Here is a 22,299-nt window from a genome sequence, read left to right as displayed (position 1 = left end):
GAAATCTGCTACATCCATGTTCAATGGTCATTTCAATTACCCATTTATTCTGGAATCATTAAATGTCTCATGCTTAGTAACAGTCATGTGTCATCATAACCCAAAATATAAGGTTGTAGGTTCTTTATCTTTAGAAAATGAGTAACTCAAAAGTGACACGATCAGTCAGTTTTTATTCAGTGACATTATTTGCATAATTAAATGTGCAGTTCTGCATTGGATATAACCTACACCAATCACAGAACACAAACATATCCTGCTTCAGAGCACCTCATCAAAGTTACTTTTTACCTTGTCACATTTTGAGGAGTCCCTTTCTTACATTTAGTGTTCAAAAGAGTTGAAAGAACCCTCACCAATTTTTCAACTAAAATTGGCATCTTGAGAAAAAGATGTGTTATGAACTTTTTTATATTTCTGTCTTTAACTGATGTAGGTTACTGTACTGAGGTATCCTAAAGACTAAGGCATCGGTACAATTTGCAGTTCATTAGCAGCCTATAGCTCTACATAAAATCAGAGATCCTACGAAAGGTAGCAAAAAATACATAAGAATGTCACAGAGTACAATGTCATCATCTCTTATCACAGACTAGCATCTGAATTCAATGGTTAAACAAAAGAGGAAAACCTAATGGAATGGAACATAAAAAATGCAGGCATTCTTTGTACGACGGTATGCCCTGAAAGCTTTGCCATTGTATAATGCGTGCAGTGCTTTACATGCAGCGACTCCCTTAGTAGAGCATCTCATATCACGTGTAATTGACCAGCTTAAATGCAATTCCCAAGTTATTGAGCAGAGGCAGCGAGGTATTTGAAGTGGTGATAAAAACTAGGGAGTAGTAGTTTCTTTGGGGTTGTTTGAGATGCTATGGAGGCACTGAGGCTATGGGTGTCCTCTACTATGGGTGTGTATGTGTCCTCTTCTACAGCATACAAGATCACCATACACTTCAACCACACATGGTCATATACAGCCACTGAGAGACAAAGACAGAGTGGATGAGGTTACGTTTTCCATAGTGAATCAGTGATTAAAAGACACATATCATGGAGATTCAAATGGTCTCACCTCTGTGATATTCATTTTAGCAGTTCCAGTGCCTTCTCTATCGAACTCCTGGAAGGCCTCTGTGAAAATAAGGGGAAATATATATATATTTATTTGTGCTTTAACACTATAATTAAGGCCATGAACATTTCTTGACCATCTGACCAATGACATCTTTAACCTGTAATTCAATGCAAGGCACCACTGCAGGCACATCCCCCACAGACTCACCAGTTAAATCTCACATTAGGGTCTAATTATTAACAACTTTAAAGCAGAAGTCTGGAGTTTGGACACTGAAAAAGACTGTTAGATGAAACATCTCTGAAAGTATTTCCCTGCTTGCTGTTTACAAAAGAAACATAACCATTGTTGAACCAATTTTTGTTATGTTGCGTAGCAGAAGTTATATAAATTACCCAGTTAAAGAAGAGTGCATGGACAATTCACATGCATTGAAGCTTAAAGGGATACTTTGGCATTTTGGCAATGAGGCCATTTATCTACTTCCCAGAGTTGGATGAACTTGTGGATACTATTTTTATGTCTCTGTGTCCAGTATGAAGGAAGGTAGTTTCGCGAGCCAATACTAACCTAGCGTTAGCACAAAGACTAAGTCTATGGGTATCTGCTAGCATGCTCATTGCCAAAATCCCAAAGTATCCTTTTAATGTGTGATAAGTAGAATATTAATGGAAATTATTATGGTATGAAGACTTGATGAATGATTGTAAGCTTCAGAGAGCACTACATCAATGTCTTGGTGCTGGAGGACAGAATTACCAGTACAGACAGAAGTCAAGAATTTCTCCTGGTCCTAGTTATGCAATGATCATGTGAATTCATTCACAAAATCAGTCCAGAAACAATCCCTGGCCTAGCCTTCACCCCCCTTTGCAGATTTAAAAGGATCAGATATGTATGCAAAATGGTGATAATGGCTCCACTAACCATTCCAATCAGGCATAGGGGAGCTTACATATATCCAATTTCTTGAAGGCTAAATGTTGTTTCTGGACCAGGTTGTGTAGTCAAAGGCAAAAAATACATACTGAACATGGCTTCTAGCTTGACCAGACAGCAGACAAAGTTGTCAAAGTCGATGACCTCGTTTTCAGAATATCTGGCCACAAGCACCTGGTTCAGCCTGTTGTTCAGTTTAAATCCTGTGAAGATCATAAAGCATGTAACACACGAAAACCAGAGAGTGTTTTTTCGACATCACATACTGTAGTCTAAGCCTGGTCCCAGATCTGGTTGTGCTATCATGTCAACTAATAGTAATACAATGGCAATAAGTGACAAGGAGTTGACATGATAGCACAAACAGATCTGGGACCAGGCTACTGTAGTCTAACTGTAAAGATGAAAGCAGTGTTATCCATTGATATCAATCAGTGGAGGCTGCTGAGGGGAGGACAGCTCATAATAATGGCTGGAACAGAGTGAATGGAATGGCATCAACTTATTCAGCTCCAGTCATTACTACAAGCCTGTCCTTCCCAATTAAGGTGCCACCAACCTCCTGTGATATCAACAGTCCTGAATTAACTATAATGTCATTGACAACATCAACTCTGCAATTCATAATGTGTTATAGTGCATAAGTCATGTAGAGTTATAGTACATAAGTTATAGTCATTAGCTGTTTCATTGAAGCCCCTGGATTGTGTTCAGTAGGTACACTGTAGCAAAACCTACACATTATTGTCAAGTTCAGGTAGCTAGTACATCTCTGTTTTACTCTATTTAAAAATATTTAGTGTCTACTGAACACTACCAATCCAGTAGTGCGAAGATAGAGTAATCACCAGCAGACTCCAAGGCCAGACGCATCTCATAGGAACTCATACATCCAGACTTGTCCAGATCAAACTGGCGGAAGATTCCCTGGGAAAATAAGAGATTTGAGCTATGGGTGTCTGCCTTGCATTCTTGCAAGCCATTGTCAATTTTACTATTACAGAAGTTAAATATTGTCATATAATTATCAGCATATTTCAACTCACCAGCCACTTTCTGATCTTATTCCACAGAATCTGAAACTCAACTATACCAAGGCGAGCGCTGCCATCTTTCTGCGTGCCAGGTGAGTCAAGGTGTCATGATAGCGATTGGAAATTGAGTGAAACATTTGTCTGTGTCACATATCAATGTAATTATATATTTTTTGTGATCATGCAATTGGTTTTGTTGTGTGTGCATAGTATTCTGCATAGTACTTTTCATTAATACTGCTGTAATATATGCTTTGCCCAAATAAAGTTGAGCATGTATTGAAACAAAGGGTAGGGAGTGTTAAAGTGACTAGCTGAGGAAGGATACGTCTATTAGGCTGACCATACCTCTACAGGACTCCATGCTGAACCCATCAGTCTTTAGGTCCCTGTCTGGGAATCAAATCAAATTTAAAAATCACAACACACTTTACATTAAAACAATAAATGAAAAAAGTGAAAGCAGTAAAGAGGATAAATAAAAGAACAAGATCACAGAAGATGTGTAAAACAATCACTTATTAAAGGCCCGGCTAAAAAGGTGGGGTTTTAAAAGTGATTTAAAAACCTCAATGGTGTCTGCCCCTCTTACATGAATATAGGATAACAGACCACATTTCAGAAATTGCATTGACTGGATGATGAGTCATTAAACCCCCTGGACCTGAAGAGCATTGAATGAACAGTACTTACGTTTGGTCACCACCCTATTGAGAATGGTCCTGAGCTCACGGACAGAGATCTCCATGTCCTAAAACATAAAGCAGATAATGGTTTTGCACTCAAATGTCTCCATGTTCTTAAACATAAAACACATTAGCTTTGCACTCAAATGCATTTCGGAGCCATGCCACCAAAACCAAACTTGAAACTCACCTCCCCAGATAACTGAGCGAACATGGCCCTGAATGAGTCATCAATGTCACTCTCTGAGATGTCCTCCTGTGAAGATATCAAGACTCGGTTGTCCATCCATGTTCATACATGGTCAACAAGCGAAATAACAGTGCCTTGTGAAAGTATTTAATCCCTTGCAAAGTTCTGACATGTTGCAGTAACTTAAAAATATGTTTTTTTAAACAGATCTATACAACCTACTCCACACTTTCAAACTAAAAGAAAAATACATTATTATCTTTCCCGTAATAAAAAATGGAATGTCTCAATTGTATAAGTATTCACACCCCTGAGTCAAGTTCTTGGTGTAAGCACTTATTGCAAGGTAGTTGACACCTGAACATCTAAGCTCTCTTTACCTCATCTTCAAAGTTTGCCACCACGTCATCATCCAGTTCTCTGAAATGACATGGCAAATAATTTCCATAAATGTTTACATGCAATGTTTAGAATATACCAAAGCGGCTTTTTAATAATAATATAATAATAATAATAATATGCCATTTAGCAGACGCTTTTATCCAAAGCGACTTACAGTCATGCGTGCATACATTTTTGTGTATGGGTGGTCCCGGGGATCGAACCCACTACCTTGGCGTTACAAGCGCCGTGCTCAACCAGCTGAGCTACAGAGGACCACATTCAGTAATAGCCATACAATACAATACGATAGTCACACAGACTTTTATTCCAATTATTTACCAAGTTGTGCCAATGTCTAGAAGCTATAGTGGTATACAGATGTCGAATCTTAACTTGATCACAGAATTTTCCTGCTGCATCAGGAAATTCAAATGTGATTCCCTGAAAAGTTATATTTTTCTCTCCATGCGGGGGCAGTCAAACGCTAGGCCTAGGTCCTATTACTCCAACATTCAAATGTATAAAAATGTATCTGAAATGCAGCCATACACATCAACAACTGTCATTTTATCTAGCTTAATAACATAAAATAGATATTGTGGGTGGGTGGTTGGATGGAGACATGTTGGATAGGGGGGAATGGGATAGGAGGTTGGGGATCGATGCGCACTTATTTTTGTTTATTTTCCTTTACATATTAACTGTATTATAATTTTTAAACTCTGTAATATGATCATAATGATCAATGCTTTGTATATATGTACCTTTTTTTAAATGTATTTTTATTTTTGAGTGGCAGCCGACAGGTGAATACGAACTAAATATGAAATGATATGACTCCCCCCCATGATCATAACAAATCATAGGCTTTCATGCACCATTGCGTAGGCTACCTCACCTACGCAATGGTGCATGACAGCCTATGATTTTTTAGATCTACAGTATATATTATTGAGAAAAAGGACATCTTAAAACCAGTTGAACTGGTGCCCAGTGGACCTGCAGTAGGCCTACTACTATGTAGGTACGATACTGCATTGTATACAAACGCCGATTCTAGCTGCCCCCTGGCTGCGATTCTAAATATTTCTTCAAACATTCAAATCCTCCTACTGCAGGATAATTTCCTCCTGCGACGAAACGGGTCAAATTAAGATCCGACATCTGTACATAATTACCAACAACTGATTGAGGTGTATTGAGAAAACCAGACTAGAAATGATTTAGGATTGACAATTTTGCTGCTGAAGTGAACAGAACTGTATTTCTCCATTTAAGTTGCACATCCCTGAAGTACTACTGTACTGTACTCACTGTGTCTCCGACTGCTTCTCAGTGAAGACTCGGAGGACAAAGTCAGCCTCCTTCCCAGGTTCGAAGGTGGAGGGTACCACCAGGTACTCCCCGGGCGGCAGGCGCAGCCGTGCGCTCACCTCCCTCAGGTTGATAAAGGTCTCAGAACGTGCACAGGACGAGTGCTTCAAGAAGAAGTCTTTCTTCAAGTGAACACTTTGACAACCCTTAAACTGAGAGAAGAGGGACAGGGGGTAGATAGGGCTAGTCTGTTTGTGTGTGCGTGCGTGAAACCGTTACATACCTCTTCTGGAATCTGTAACGATAGATGACAAAGAAGGAAAACAGAAAGGACAAGGTCAGTTTTAGGGACATTTTGTTTTGGTCTATCGTTGATTCTTTGGTCACTGGGTATCACATCAAATAAACAGACATTATACACAGACTCTACCTCTACTTGGCTAAATGTCTCTTTGCTTTATTCTACCCTTCATCGACTTTTATTACGGCTTAATTTCCTCCTCTGCTACTGGCATGTCACCTTGTCATCTTTGACCCCTCACCTCGTAGATGGCAAAGCCGATGGTGTGCATGTCCTGGCCCTGGCGTCGGTAGCGGCGCCTATCCTTTTGCATGAGAGCCACCAAGAAGCTGCAGGCCTCCTCTTCATCCTCAGGGTCGTCGTCCTCCTCCAGCAGGGTAATCTTATACTGGGGGTTGATCCAAAAGGTGTCTAACAAAGACAGAAGGCAGAGGTCATGATAATGCATATTTTGGGGTTTTGGGTTCCTTTTGAACATAGCGAGTGAAAATGCCTGTGGTCAATTCTAACTCAACTCAGGACTCTATTTTAACAAACCAAATGCAAACGTAAATCTTAGCACACTCGCGCAGCACTGTGGGTGTGTCAGAAATATTTTTGTCGTTTTGACAGTGGGAATTATGGGCACAACAGCTGGCGGTGGTGTAAAGAGGCATGCTTTTCATTAATTTAGGTGTAACGAGGGCTTGACCACTCACTGGCCAATGAAAACCTGCTCCTAAGCTTTTAATGTGGTTGTGTATTTATTTGATGTTCCGTTGTCATGAACTCCAATTCGTCAGGAGAGCATGGATGTGCGTCCTATCCATTGAAGATTGTTTATTAAATGGCATAGGCCTATAGTAACCCTATAAATCAGCATAGGTTATAAAAAAAAACATGTATCCAGTTTTTCACAAAAAGGCTTCAACATGGGAATACTAGCCTACACATTGCATTCACATTTCGGTAGCCTAATTTGCAATGCAGGTCCGAGCCATGGACATTGCCTACAAAACGTTTTAAGATTAGCCAACCTTCGCCGTTGATATGGTCTGTATGGTGACTTTGCCAAGTGAAGAATTGTAAAGGTAAAGAAACAAACAGGCAAATATCTTAGACCACGTCCTTCCGATACATATGGCCCCAGAGCTAGAGTACTTGTTCACTTCTCTTCTTTATCTGTTTCTGTCTATGATCCTACAGCACCCCCTAATGTCATAACTAGGTACTTGAAAGAGTAACACCAAAATATCAATTTATTCATTTTAGTCATTTAGCAGACAAGTGCCTTGCAGATTTTTCACCTAGTCGGCTCGGGGATTAGAACCAGCGACCTTTCGGTTACTGGCACAACGCTCTTACCCACTAAGCTGCCTATTCCTTATAAAAAAGATGTTATGGTAAGTTCTCACTAGGATGTTTGTATGTTGTAACATATGCAATCCATTAACAATGTATGCAACTCATGTGATAAACAACAGACATGCAGTGGCTGATGGAGTTGAAGTGTATCGCTGACTCCAAAATCAACCTCTAGCTCCTACCACCTAGGCCAGGTGGAATTGTCACCATATTGCTTACAACTATCCAATCCTCTCAGGTCTACACAAGTGCCTACAAGGTAGTGGGTGTAGTGTAGTGGTCATGGTGTTCTCTCACTTGGATGGTTCCGGCAGCCTCCAGCCGTGCTGCCCTTCCTCCAGCCTCCGTCAAACTTGATGGTGTTCCAGAAACTCTGGCTGTCATCACTCAGAGCGTCTGCTGTCAAGTTACAGATCTCCAGCCGGGAAAACTGACGCAGGAACTCCTGGAAGGACATCCTGGATATACAGAGAGCATGGAAAGGGAGACCGATGGAATCTGTCAAAAGTTTGATAAAATGGTAATACATTTCCATCGGGTTTGGGTCAGGTGTGGGTTGGGTTAGATTATTATCGGGTGCAGGTGTGGTATACAGGGTCCAGCCCCAACAAACAGGACACCAGAACAAACAACTGAGCGTTGTGGGGGGAGAACACACAAGGCGATATCTCGGAATGTGAACTCACCAGAACTCCCCGTCCTCCATGTGACAATTCATTTCCTCCCTTTCTGTTGGATCAATCGCATCCCACTCAGACGAACTAATAGCAATATCCGAGAGAGAGAAAGAGAGAGAGAGAGACAGACACAGAGAGAGAGAGAGAGAAAGAGAGAGACAGTGATGAGTATTGTTTATAATTGATCAATATAAATGTAATGCAAAGATCTTACTGACAACAACCTTAAAACTGGCTGCTCTGGATGACCAGGTGCTTTCGCTCTCCGAGGCTGACGTTAGGAAAACTTTCATCAGTGAATAATCACAAAGCCACCAGCCCAGATGAGTGTGTGCTGACTAGGGCCGGGATGATACCAGTAACACGATACTCATTAGTATCGTGGCAAGGAAACAAAACACAAAACAGATTCACCTTCTTTAGGAAAACAGCCCTAATGTTGGAAACAAACATCATCATGTTGTCATCCAGAGTCACATTTATTTATTTTCCAAGCTATAGCAGACAATATTTTACATACAGGATGTTTTTAAAGGACCAAATAGTTTGTTCTGCTTCGTTTTTTCATTTTTGCCATGGAATAAATATTGCGATACTGGTATCATCCCAGCCCTAGTGCTTACCAGCTGGTGGGCGTCTTCTCTAACATTTTCAAACTGTCCCAGGCTGTAGTCCCCACCTGCTTCAAGGAGACCATTACATCCAAGTGCCCAAGGTGACATGCCCAAATGACTATTGCCCTGTATAGGCTCACCCCGGTCATCATGAAGTGCTTCAAGAGGCTGGTTATGGCCCCTGAGGACGGCCCACAGCATCATCCAGGACCCCACACACCCCAGCCACGAGCTGTTCACTCCCTTACAGTCTGGCAGACGGTATCGGAGCATGAGGTCTGATACCAACAGGCTCAGAGACAGTTTTTATCTACAAGTCATCAGACTGCTGAACACTTGAACTGAACTGACTGACCACCTGCACTGATTCTCCGCACCGTAGCACACATGCACTCACTCACGCACACACCCACCCACACAGATATACACATACACACATTCATGCTACACACACATCACAACTGCTGCTAACAGACTCTTTATTATTATTGCTAAATACTGCACAATTTAAAACACTTTCCCCCCAATCCCCCCTTCCCCAAAACAAGTGTAAATATTAGACTATAAATTCTGGCTTCCTGTATTATACTTATGCTAAAATGATTATTCTATTCTACTGAGTCATTTACTTTATGTTCGTATTCTTATATTTTCTTATTTCTTATTGTTGTAGCATTGTCGAGAAGGAACCTGCAAGTAACCATTTCGTTGGATGGTGTATACCATGTGTATCCGGTACATATGACTAATAAAACTTGAAAGGCACTTAACCCTAATTGCTCCTGTAAGTCGCTCTGGATAAGAGCGTCTGCTAAATTACTTAAATGTAAATGTACACACAGACACACTCGCAGCCTTTTGAGGGCCCTAAGCGAGATTTGGTTGCAGTTTTAAAGCTAATTTCCTGGAATTCTATACATTTTTCCTTGCCTTATGCCATGTTCATACGATATCTGGGTGACTAACAAAATCAATGGGGGGACCCCTGGAGGTCAGGGGCCCCCTGGAGATCAGGGCCCCTGGGCACATGCCCTTCATGCCCGGTAGGTAATTCAGCCATGAAGGTTTAGATATAGCTGGCTTGACTAACATACCTAGCAATCTTATAAAATGTTAGCTGACATGGGCTAATTGAGTGACTGTCAGTGACTGACGTAAGAGAAAAACTGCTGATGCACGTTGTGTATTCTACCCGACTGAGCCACGGGGCCCTACGCGCAGCGTGTAGTCTACGCAGAGGCGGCACTGCGCACACAGTGTCCAGAAAAGCATGATGGTTGTGATGTGAACTCACTTATCACTCCAAGCCCCGGTCCACTCCACCTGACCCCAGGGGTTACGAATACGGATCAACTTCTCCATGCGACCCCGGAAATCCACCTATGATGATAGACAGACACACAAACAAATGTGGGTCAGATTTTACATAGAAAGTGTAACCACTTGCCAACTTCCAATTTGACGGTAGAATTTCTCAATCCAGATGTTGTTTGATAGTCATAGATGCCCGTATAACTATTAATTTGGAAATAAATAATTTCTGCAAAATATTGCCTGTATACTGAAAGATCAGGAGAATACGTGCCTCTTATTTTGCATTTTGTGATTTGTTTACGTTTACTATAATACATATTCCTGTTTACACCACTCCCTTTCCTCCAATTGCAGATTCACAATAGGGTCAAGCTGAGCCAAGCTATGCTATGTTGTACTTAGCTGGCCTGCTTACGAATCCACCATGGAACCATGCTGGAAAGGACAATGTGGAGAAGAAAAAAAATCTGCGCTATTACAGTATGGTTCGGGTCTGCCCTATAGTACGAATCAGGCACAATCGCCTAAGGCTTGAAATGGCCCGCAGGAAGAGGCATATCCATCACTTTTCCACAATTCATTATCCAAAGCCTTATTTTCACTCACTCACCTGCTTCAGACCTGTGACAGAGTAGGCATGTCCTTTAACCAGCTTCTTAAAGGTCACTGCCTCCATGTCGAAGGCACCGGTGATCTGGGAATGCAAACAGATGTCATCATACATATTCAACTATTACCACCCACACATGACATCTTTGGCCAAAAATATTATTGTGATTTTGCTCTAAGTCAACAACAGACTATTTGTCTCTCCACTTTAAAGAGGCTGTATGGAGGTTAGGTTATTGTTTACCTAAAATATGTTGGCTTGAGTGTTGCCTGTATGCCCATAGGCATGGGAAGATTTTCTGTCCAATGGGGTAATATCAAAAGCAATATTTCTGTCCATTTTAGGAGACCACTTTTGGCTCAAACCATCCCCAGAGGCAAAACGTTGAGAATACTGCAGCTCACAATTCCATTATGTGGAAAGATAGGTTTTTTCAAAAATAAGCCAAGATTCATGATGTGAGTGATTCCGTTGTTTTGGGGAATTTAAAAGCTGAATGGGGGCGAAAATGTCAACCTAGATTAGAACATAGGACCTGCGCCAGTGACCTAGGTCCCGTCCAGAAACAACCCCTATATGAGAGGACTGCATATGTGTACAGCAGGATGTCCTGTGTGTCATGTAACAGGGACGCCACTTACGTCAATGGAGCAGCCCAGAAGGGAGCCTCTCTCCAGGGCTTTACCAATGATCCGGTACAGATCCTTAGGCGCCTTACGTAGCTCGTACATCTCTGCCACGCCACCGGTGAAGTCCTCAAAGCCCTCTGTGGTGCTGCCACCAGACAAGGCCTCGTAGGAGCCACTCAGTCTAACACAAAACAAAGGAATGACAATGTCACAATGTGTCAATCCTGGAAAATAATTATGTCCCTTCATGCAAAAATGCACCAGTATTCACTATCTACAATATTCGTAAATTAAATGTTCATAAAACAAACATTACACCTACGCACATAATAAACATATCATTATAGCTTCATAGATTGATGAAAGCTTAAGGAATGTATGATACAATTACAGATGTCAGAGCTAACTGGACTTGTGACATGTATGCTTTATGAACATACAATCGTTACCCACTGTTTACTTGGTGTAACAAATAAAACGTTGCAAAAAGAAAATTCTATTCTAAGATGGATGCACTGTATACCTGAATTAAAGCCTGTTTTACAGAACCATTAAACATTTTTAAAGCTTTTGACACAGACAATAGATAATATTAGGAAAGTCATACTTGGCATATGCCTTCTCAATCAGGGCACTCCAGAACTCGTTACCCTCAGCGGAGTGAACAAACATCAGCTCGCCATCTTTGACAGGCAGTCGATCATCAATTACAACGTCCACCCACTCTCCAAACTGCCAGAACTGTGAACAAACAAAACAGTCATTACTGTTGATGAAGAATTTGGAGTCAGACATGAAGGTTATAATTGTTTTATGCTGTTTTATGCAACCTACAAAGGTTGATATAAAATCCATCAAATCAAACTTCAATCTGAATATGGCAACTATTTCTTACGTATGTAGGCTACCACGCTGTATGAAGCAGTATCATTATATTATCTTTCATTAAAATGTCTATTCTGTTTGATTGATTGGACCTGGAAGTGGAAGATGCCAGCGTAGTTGTCTTGAAAGGCTTGACCATGAGGGACCACCCTGTGTAGCAGCTTCTCGTTAAGGGTGAGGGAAGCAATGGCTGCCAGGAGCCAGCAGTCACCTAGCCACAGAGGGAAAATAGTACAAAAGAATCAATCAAATGTATTGATAAACACTGAGCGGTTGTCACCAAGTGCTTCACAGTAACCGGGTCTAGACTCCAAACAGCAAGCAGATGCACAGTGGCCTGGAAAACCTTCATACGAGGAGGAAACCTCGAGCGGAAGCAGGATCAGAATAGAAGCACCTGGCCCAGATGAAGAGAGATAAAGAGTCATTTCCAAATGTAATCATTTCAACCTGAGGTGAAAGTGTGAGAGAGGGGAATAAATATAAGCTAGCTTTAGCTGAGCTCCAAATGTTTTATTAAAATACTGTCAAATAACCATACAGAAATCTTAACATTCAAAATCTAAAGGCGTCATAGCCTAAATTAGTCATGTGTGCATCTTTCTAAAAATATGACATTTACATTGTCTGGTGCGGTTTCCGTCCCACCACTTTCAATGAAGGCTGCTGTTAGTAGCAAACAAAACACTTATCTCATTTCAAGCACTCAGCTCAAATCACCCTTGTTCAGCATTTAGTAGTGAGTGAATAGCCAACCTAATGCATTTTGGCCCGTCTGAGTCAAGCCTTCAAATATTTGTTATTGTTTTCCAAAACCTCAACTCCTCTTTGAAAATTGCTTCCAATTTGCTTTAACTGAAAGCATGCACCATCAGTAGACTACTATCAATGGCATGCAGCAAGAACAGCTGAGATCTACACATGAAAATGTAAAAGGGTTATTCCCACCATCATCACATTGTTAAAACCATCAGGCAACCTCAAGTCTTCTGGTCCAGTGTAGCTCAGTTGATAGAGCATGGTGCTTGAAATGCCAGGGTTGTGGGTTTGATTCTCACGGGGGACCAGTACGAAAATGTATGCACTCTCTACTGTAAGTCGCTCTGGATAAGAGCGTCTGCTAAATGACTAAAATGTATTCAGCTTTTAAAAGGGTAATGTACTGTAACGAAGTTAGTGTGGGGAGTAAGCATTAGCTACTTCCCTATAGAGAGAGCTATGGGGATTGCTAATGCAATGTTAAAGGTCCCTAACGTCACTACTGCGGATTGGGGGTTGAAATCCTAAGGCTAAGGCCACACTCAGATGCTTGAACACATTAAATTGTGTATGACCTGCATCATTGTCAGTTTTGGTCCGTCAACAGTACAACTTCAAAAAGCATTTGCTCCATCTGAAATTCTCAAACATAAAATTCTAGTGTGTCGGCGCCCTAATGTGGGTGCATATGACAGCAGCCTTATCCATATAAGTGTATACTCAGAAGTAGATATGGTTAATAACTTAAGCCATGCACTGCTTGCTGGTGAAAATTGGAGGTGTACCTGTGGATGTATTTCAAGGCCTACCTTCAAACTCAGTGCCTCTTTACTTGACATCATGGGAAAATCTAAAGAAATCAGCCAAGACCTCAGAAAAACAATTGTAGACCTCCACAAGTCTGGTTCATCCTTGGGAGCAATTTCCAAACGCCTGAAGGTACCACGTTCATCTGTACAAACAATAGTACGCAAGTATAAACACCATGGGACCACGCAGCCGTCATACCGCTCAGGAAGGAGACGCATTCTATCTCCTAGAGATGAACGTACTTTGGTGCGAAAAGTGCAAATCAATCCCAGAACAACAGCAAAGGACCTTGTGAAGATGCTGGAAGAAACAGGTACAAAAGTATCTATATCCACAGTAAAACGAGTCCTATATCGACATAACCTGAAAGGCCGCTCAGCAAGGAAGAAGCCACTGCTCCAAAACCTCCATAAAAAAGCCAGACTACGGTTTGCAACTGCAAATGGGGACAAAGATCGTACTTTTTGGAGAAATGTCCTCCGGTCTGATGAAACAAAAATAGAACTGTTTGGCCATAATGAACATTGTTATGTTTGGAGGAAAAAGGGGGTCGCTTGCAAGCCGAAGAACACCATCCCAACCGTGAAGCACAGGGGTGGCAGCATCATGCTGTGGGGGTGCTTTGCTGCAGGAGGGACTGGTGCACTTCACAAAATAGATGGCATCATGAGGAAGGAAAATTATGTGGATATATTGAAGCAACATCTCAAGACATCAGTCAGGAAGTTAAAGCTTGGTTGCAAATGGGTCTTCCAAATGGACAATGACCCCAAGCATACTTCCAAAGTTGTGGCAAAATGGCTTAAGGACAACAAAGATCCTGGTTCGAGTCCAGTCTCTGTCGCAGCTGGCCGCGACTGGGAGACCCATGGGGCGGTGCACAATGGCCCATTGTCTTCCAGGGTAGGGGAGGGTTTGGCCGGCAGGGATGTCTCCTGAGTGGCGCAGTGGTCTAAGGCACTGCATCGCAGTGCTAACTGTGCCACTAGAGATCCTGGTTCGAATCCAGGCTCTGTCGCAGACGGCCGCGACCGGGAGACTCATGTGCGGCGCACAATTGGCCCAGCGTCGTCCAGGGTAGGGGAGGGAATGGCCGGCAGGGATGTAGCTCAGTTGATAGAGCATGGCGTTTGCAATGCCAGGGTTGTGGGTTTGATTCCCACGGGGGGCCAGTATAAAAAAAAAAAATGTATTCACTAACTGTAAGTCGCTCTGGATAAGAGCGTCTGCTAAATGACTAAAATGTAAATGTAAAGAAATGTAATGTCCTTATCCCATCTCGCTCTAGCGACCCCTGTGGCGGGCCGGGCGCAGTGCATGCTGGCTCGGTCGCCAGGTGTACGGTGTTTCCTCCGACACATTGGTGCGGCTGGCTTCCGGGTTAAGCGGGCACTGTGTCAAGAAGCAGTGCGGCTCGGTTGGGTTGTGTTTCGGGAGGACGCACGACTCTCGATCTTCGCCTCTCCCGTGTCCGTACGGGGGTTGCAGCGATGGGACAAAGACTGTAACTACCAATTGGATACTACGAAATTGGGGAGGAAAAGGGGGTAAAATACCTACAAAATTTTTTTATAAAAGGGGGATGAATACTTTTGCAAGGCACTGTATGTGTTATTTCATAGATGATGTCTTTACTATTATTCTACAATGTACAAATAAAGAAAAACCATTGAATGAGTAGGTGTGTCCAAACTTTTGACTGGTACTGTATATAACAGTCTTTGTAAGGCCATTAAACCCCCTTTTAGTGTCAAACTATTACAGCACATTGACACCTAAGCACATTGATACTCACCGAGTGCTCCTTGACAGATATCAGTCCTTGTAGCTCCGCCCAAAATGAACTCAGGGTTATCTGAAAGCTCCTATTGAAAATGAAGTAACACCAGAAACAATTAAATAAATACCTACAAATATGTACACATCGAGACAAATATCATGAATGAAAATGTGGCTGATGTTTTTAAATCTGGTGCAAAAGCTTGTGTAGCTACAGTACCCCTCCTTATGATTTTGCAACTTCAACCATGTACATTTTGCACTGACACAGAAAGTATCTTTAGTAAAACTTTTCAAGCTTTCAGAAAGGCTGTCAAAAGTAGATTGTTACTCTGTCAATGACATCAAAGCATCATTTGAGGAGTAAACAGCTGCCGCTAGTGTGAGAGAGTAGGACTGCCCTCTCAGCCTTAATATGTTCAAATCATTTAGCGGCTCGTGCTGTTAGTTAGTATACACAAGCAGCAGCTGTTGGAGGAGCTATGTCTGGCATGTAGGCCTCTAGACTGTTTGTTCACCACTCCCAGGCAAGGGACGCTGACTGAAGTGAGCATAGCTCTCCCGCCCACCCACATCCACATTACCGTTAAACTATCATCAGTGCTGTCATTACCTCTGCTACAGAATGACAGTGTCATCACATGCTGCGTGAAAGAGGGATTTTGAGTTACATTTGTTTTTTGTCCACCAAACATTTTGCTGTAGTAAAGAATATAATAAATGTTCCAAGACCAACATAAAACAACTATTTGAAAGCAGAAATAGACTGGCACCCAGGCTAGGTTGAACATTGTTAACACAGCAATGTATCAACAACCATTTGTGTATATATAAAATCAAGGAAGGGTGTCTGATTTGTTGTTTGAGTGTTTTATCTTTGCATGGGGTGGGAGGAATTATCGGTAAGTGCACAGATGTCAGAATGATAGATTCATCTTTTACAGCACCTTTTCAGGTTTGGTGAAATGCTAACTCTAAATGCTAACTCTAAAAGCTCTAACCCTCTGCTGAAAAGAGCATCTGTTTTTTTCTCATTACATGCCATTCATCGTGCCCCTCCATGCCAAAATAACAATTTAATTCTCAGCTCAGGCGCAAAATGTATCTAGGGTGCCCTGTGTCTGCAAGTAGCACATACAAATCCTGCAGTCTAACCACACAGGAACAAGGGTTTGATTCAGAGGCTGGAGCAAAAGCTATTAAGATACTACTAGAACAGTTTACACTCACTCTTTTTTGCAATACCATTCATGAGTTTAGGGACAAATCCTTACTTGGGTTGATACAACCAAGGGATTTGCATGTGTATCTCTAGTATAGCTTCAACTACAATATTCATTTGGAGCAGTGTAACTCCTATCAGTCTCTTACTGTGGGCCTCATCCACTCCACGCCCTGGGTTTTGGATGAGTGGGGGGCCAGCTCTTTGAAGCCCAGGGATGTTGGCTCGGTGGGGAAGCAGGGGTCCTCGAACAGACAGCCGCTCTCCAGGCACTCCTGCTTCAAGGCCTCGTAGTCCTGGTTGAGGAACTTCAGCGCCCGCTCGTTGGTTCCCATTCCCTCAGCGTGTAGTCTGTCCCTCTGGATACGTGCTGAGACCCCTCCGAATGGGTACATGCTGAGACGGACAAAAATAAGAGTGTGTGTGTGTGTGTGTGTGTGTGTGTGTGTGTGTGTGTGTGTTAAGAGGTGGGTTACTGGAAGCTAGCATATAAATAGCCTCGACAGAATACACTTGCAGGCAGAGGGACATTGTTTCAAATGAGAGAGGACACTGTACGATGTGGCTCATTATCAGTATACGCTTTTTACTCATGACAATGGAGATAATGTCTCAGAACTAGGAGCAGTGATGGGCCCAGAGCAGCCATGGGTAGGACCTTCTCTCTGAGTGCTGTCTGAATATTTCATAGATAAAACTGAGTGCCACAATGTAAAGGCGTTTGGATTATCTGGAATTCCACTGGTATTTTCATGTCAATTAATTAGTGGGCTTACAAAAATGCTAGCCTTTCGAAGATACCGTTTGACTATTGAGCATACACTTTCAGTGGAGTTTTTCACAAAAAATGTAAAACACTCCATTAATCTCAGGTCATATTTTGTTCATGAAGGCGGCAGGTAGCTTAGTGGTTAAGAGCATTGTGCCAGTAACCGAAAGGTTGCTGGTTCTAATCCCCGAGCCGACTAGGTGAAAAATCTGTCGATGTGCCCTTGAGCAAGGCACTTAACCCTAATTGCTCCTGTAAATCGCTCTGGATAAGAGCGTCTGCTAAATTACCAATTTATTTGTATTTATTTATTTTATATGGCTGGGTACTTAAAGGGCAGAACAAGCACTACGCTCAAATACAGTGAGGGAAAAAAGTATTTGATCCCCTGCTGATTTTGTACGTTTGCCCACTGACAAAGAAATGATCAGTCTATAATTTTAATGGTAGGTTTATTTGAACAGTGAGAGACAGAATAACAACAATAAAATCCAGAAAAACGCATGTCAAAAATGTTATAAATTTATTTGCATTTTAATGAGGGAAATAAGTATTTGACCCCCTCTCAATCAGAAAGATTTATGCCTCCCAGGTGTCTTTTATACAGGTATCGAGCTGAGATTAGGAGCACACTCTTAAAGGGAGTGTTCCTAATCTCAGTTTGTTACCTGTATAAAAGACAACTGTCCACAGAAGCAATCAATCAATCAGATTCCAAACTCTCCACCATGGCCAAGACCAAAGACCTCTCCAAGGATGTCAGGGACAAGATTGTAGACCTACACAAGGCTGGAATGGGCTATAAGACCATCGCCAAGCAGCTTGGTAAGAAGGTGACAACAGTTGGTGCGATTATTCGCAAATGGAAGAAACACAAAATAACTGTCAATCTCCCTCGGCCTGGGGCTCCATGCAAGATCTCACCTCGTGGAGTTGCAATGATCATGAGAACGGTGAGGAATCAGACCAGAACTACACGGGAGGATCTTGTCAATGATCTCAAGGCAGCTGGGACCATAGTCACCAAGAAAACAATTGGTAACACACTACGCCGTGAAGGACTAAAATCCTGCTGCGCCCGCAAGGTCCACCTGCTCAAGAAAGGACATATACAGACCCGTCTGAAGTTTGCCAATGAACATCTGAATGATTCAGAGGAGAACTGAGTGAAAGTGTTGTGGTCAGATGAGACCAAAATCGAGCTCTTTGGCATCAACTCAACTCGCCATATTTGGAGGAGGAGGAATGCTGCCTATGACCCCAAGAACACCATCCCCACCGTCAAACATGGAGATGGAAACATTATTTTTTTTTCTGCTAAGGAGACAGGACAACTTCACTGCATCAAACGGACGATGGACGGGGCCATGTACCGTCAAATCTTGGGTGAGAACCTCCTTCCCTCAGCCAGGGCATTGAAAATGGGTCGTGGATGGGTATTCCAGCATGACAATGACCCAAAACACACGGCCAAGGCAACAAAAGAGTGGCTCAAGAAGAAGCACATTAAGGTCCTGGAGTGGCCTTGCCAGTCTCCAGACCTTAATCCCATAGAAAATCTGTGGAGGGAGCTGAAGGTTCGAGTTGCCAAACGTCAGCCTCGAAACCTTAATGACTTGGAGAAGATCTGCAAAGAGGAGTGGGACAAAATCCCTCCTGAGATGTGTGCAAACCTGGTGGCCAACTACAAGAAACGTCTGACCTCTGTGATTGCCAACAATGGTTTTGCCACCAGTACTAAGTCATGTTTTGCAGAGGGGTCAAATACTTATTTTCCTCATTAAAATGCAAATCAATTTATAACATTTTTTACATGCGTTTTTCTGGATTTTTTTGTTGTTATTCTGTCTCTCACTGTTCAAATAAACCTACCATTAAAATTATAGACTGATCATGTCTTTGTCAGTGGGCAAACGTACAAAATCAGCAGGGGATCAAATACTTTTTTCCCTCACTGTACTTTGAAGAGGCATTCTTCCTGGCCTGCCCTACAAAAAGTGATCACTGCTCTAACATAATTGGATATAGAGGAAGGACACCTTGTGTCCATCCATGCAATTCTGTCAGTCACAAAACTGAAACTACAGCATAAAACATTATTTGATGGTTAGGTTAGAGAAGGGACTACAATTCCAATCTGTACATTAGACTCCATTCCAGTCACTGAACAGACCATGACAAGAACACATATCTATATTATTGTACCTTCAGTCCTTCAGTGGTACAGGGGCAGCAGGCTTGGGGAAACAAAAGTCCAGTTAATTTAGGATTCAGTCTTCACAGATGCAGTCACAAACATACATAGCTAGAATTTCACTGTAGTATAGCAAAGCAGTGAGCTATACACACATGCAAGCAAGAAACACTGTTCGTTGTCCGTGTTGTACATTTCACTGACATGAGATTGATAAGGACAGCAGCTGGTAGAGAACTCTTATAGGTAGCTATAGAGCTGAATGGTACAGTATGTCATGTCATTCACTAAGTTCATTGACTAGAGGGGGGCAGGGCTTGCCTTCAACACAGCGGCACTGTAGCATCACAGACCTATAACAAGAAGCAACTGTTTTTGAACGCTGAACTGTGTCTCATAACAAAAAAGGTTTATGGTATGATAGTCGATCGTTGTAGTAGACAGTACATCTGTATGGTACATCACAAAGTAGGTCCTAAAAACAGAATGAAATTGTTGCAGACAATGACTCCCTTCTTCCATCCAAAGACACTTGCTGTGGAAATCAAACACACTTCAATAAACTAGTAGTGATGCTCCATTTTAAAACAGTTTGAATCCCCTTTTGTTTTTGCACTAATTTACACAATGCACCTAATACAATAAACAGAACTAGTCTTCTTCTATTACCAATCAAATACATTTTTATGGGGTATACTCCATATTTTAATTCTGCTTTCATACTGTAACAAGATAAAAATACTAATAATGCATTCATTTGGATTGATATATCAATACACAAGGCTGCAACAATACATTTGAATCAATATTGTTGATTGAAACTGAAATGCTTGTGGCAAGTCTATTGTAACTAAATCCAATTTGCCTGCCAACATTATAGGTAACAACGTGGCATTAAATTAGCATTTCTTGTTCATTTCATGGTCATCAAGAAAACGTTTCATGATCATTTTCGTGGATAAATCCAATAGCCTATACAAATTGATCAAATTGTTGCTTTGAGTATTGATAAGTCTAATCAGGTTCACACCCCTTCCAGAAAGCTGCATCACCTTTACAATAAGCCCATAATAACAATCAGTTAGCCTCCTTAATAACAATTCATTGAACCACAATCTGCATGGTTGAGAGTCATTTAAAGTACAGGCCTATAGGCTACTTTACGTTCTGCAATAATCCCTGTGAATATCACATTTGTTAATGTTTTCAGTGGATCAAATGAGCTCATTCTCTTTTTAGAATTGTATAAATAGCAATGTCAGAGAGTAGCATTTCAAGTAAAGGGAGTATGACAGTAATGGAGGATTTCAGAGAAAAATAATTTTGTTTTATAAATTATATCGTAAAAAGACATCAACGACAACGTCTCTCTATGAAGAAAGTAGTCCGTCCCCTGCCATGTTTGGAGGAATCAGCTGACATGGAGCAGTTCATCATATCATATTGTATGATCATAACGTGCAAAACTAATTTCCATGACTGGACATGCTTGACATAGATTATCATTGCAATGAAGCATGGTAACATGCAATTTCTGCTTTTATGCTGAGTTTCAGCGCATTTCATTCCGGTAAATTGTCCAATTCAATAACACAATCACATAGAGACATGCATCTGGCATTCCAAATCATAAATCAGACATAACTTACCACTGACTCGATTTTTTTTTAGACACTTTTCGATGTGACGTTCAGTTTCTCTGTAAACTGATATGTGTAAATATGTCTATCATGTCATATGAGTAAAGAAGAACAAAGCTGCAATCAGTGTTGTTACTGCAGTGTCTTGCCCAGCCCATTCCGGTGGGAGGGGTTAGCAGCGTCAAAATGAGAGGGTTCGATGAATCCCGCCTGGCGCCGGTGTTGGTGTGTTTTGCGTCGGCTGAAAATTGATTGCATTCGATTTGGAAAAGGGCCGCCTCCCGGGCGTGAGCCAGGTGTCCCGTTCAAAACAAAAGAGACGCAATAAAGCACCTGTAGTAATTACCTCTGTGTTTTCCCATGCAAAAGGGATTGCGTTTGATAAAAACGCTTTATCTGCCTTCCCATTGAAAACTAGTTAGAAAATTCAAACATTTATTTTATGGAAAAGAGATGTTGTATGTTTTTGGGCGATGCATCATGCTGCCTTATTGACAAAATGACCGAGCGGAGCAGATTACTGTTTGGTTTGTGAAGGGAGTCACGCTTTTGCCCGATGACGTGTCGGGCCAATGCCAGGTGGCCCGCGGCTCAGCATAATCGAATCCACCAAGCCAATTTTATCCACCCAATCTTATTTAGCGTATTATTAAAGGGCCAAGATCCGTGTGTAGTTAGTGCGCAACTGCGCATCATAGACCGTATATGCCTATGGACCGTTGGTTTATAACCTAAAAGCCTACATATAGCCGATTGATTAATTTCCGACTGTTAACATTATTAGAATAGAATATATCTTTATTTAAGCATTTGCATGGAATTCCATGTGGACATTCCATAAAACAAGCCAAAATTAAAAGCAATTTCACAATCTCTACAAGGCATATTTTCTAATACAAAAAGTAACATATTACAGTGGTTGCGAACAAATATATTGTTGTTCCTCTTACAGAATGACATTCACATTAAACCTACCACAGTAATACCATACCACAGTTAGTAATGTCTTACTGAATACACAATACTATGCAGCATTGAATAAAATCCATACAAAAATGTGATATAAAAATCTAAAAAAATTCCATTAAATAATTTATTTAATACTTGTTTTTTTTTACTTTCACATT

At 41.6% G+C, this 22,299-nt stretch overlaps 1 protein-coding gene across 1 annotated transcript; it reads right to left on the bottom strand.

Annotated features, from left to right (window-relative positions):
- Positions 1 to 922: 922 nt before the first annotated feature.
- Positions 923 to 16,964, bottom strand: LOC311113473 (calpain-1 catalytic subunit-like; the record flags this gene model as incomplete). Its single annotated transcript, XM_084156697.1, has 21 exons — positions 923 to 983; positions 1,076 to 1,134; positions 2,107 to 2,220; positions 2,866 to 2,944; positions 3,064 to 3,132; positions 3,380 to 3,444; positions 3,745 to 3,802; positions 3,928 to 3,993; positions 4,308 to 4,347; positions 5,626 to 5,837; positions 5,909 to 5,920; positions 6,168 to 6,337; positions 7,568 to 7,728; positions 7,957 to 8,031; positions 9,856 to 9,941; positions 10,486 to 10,569; positions 11,127 to 11,295; positions 11,722 to 11,855; positions 12,092 to 12,210; positions 15,364 to 15,433; positions 16,719 to 16,964. The coding sequence occupies 21 exons, from the start codon at positions 16,962 to 16,964 to the stop codon at positions 957 to 959; spliced, it is 2,115 nt and encodes a 704-aa protein (XP_084012823.1). The 3' UTR covers positions 923 to 956.
- Positions 16,965 to 22,299: the final 5,335 nt, after the last annotated feature.

The sequence above is a fragment of the Coregonus lavaretus genome, assembly GCF_964263955.1.
Source record: "Coregonus lavaretus genome assembly, chromosome: 40".
NCBI lineage: Eukaryota > Metazoa > Chordata > Actinopteri > Salmoniformes > Salmonidae > Coregonus > Coregonus lavaretus.
The sequence above is the reverse complement of the archived record's forward strand: the minus strand, read 5'-3'. Positions and strand labels throughout refer to the sequence as shown.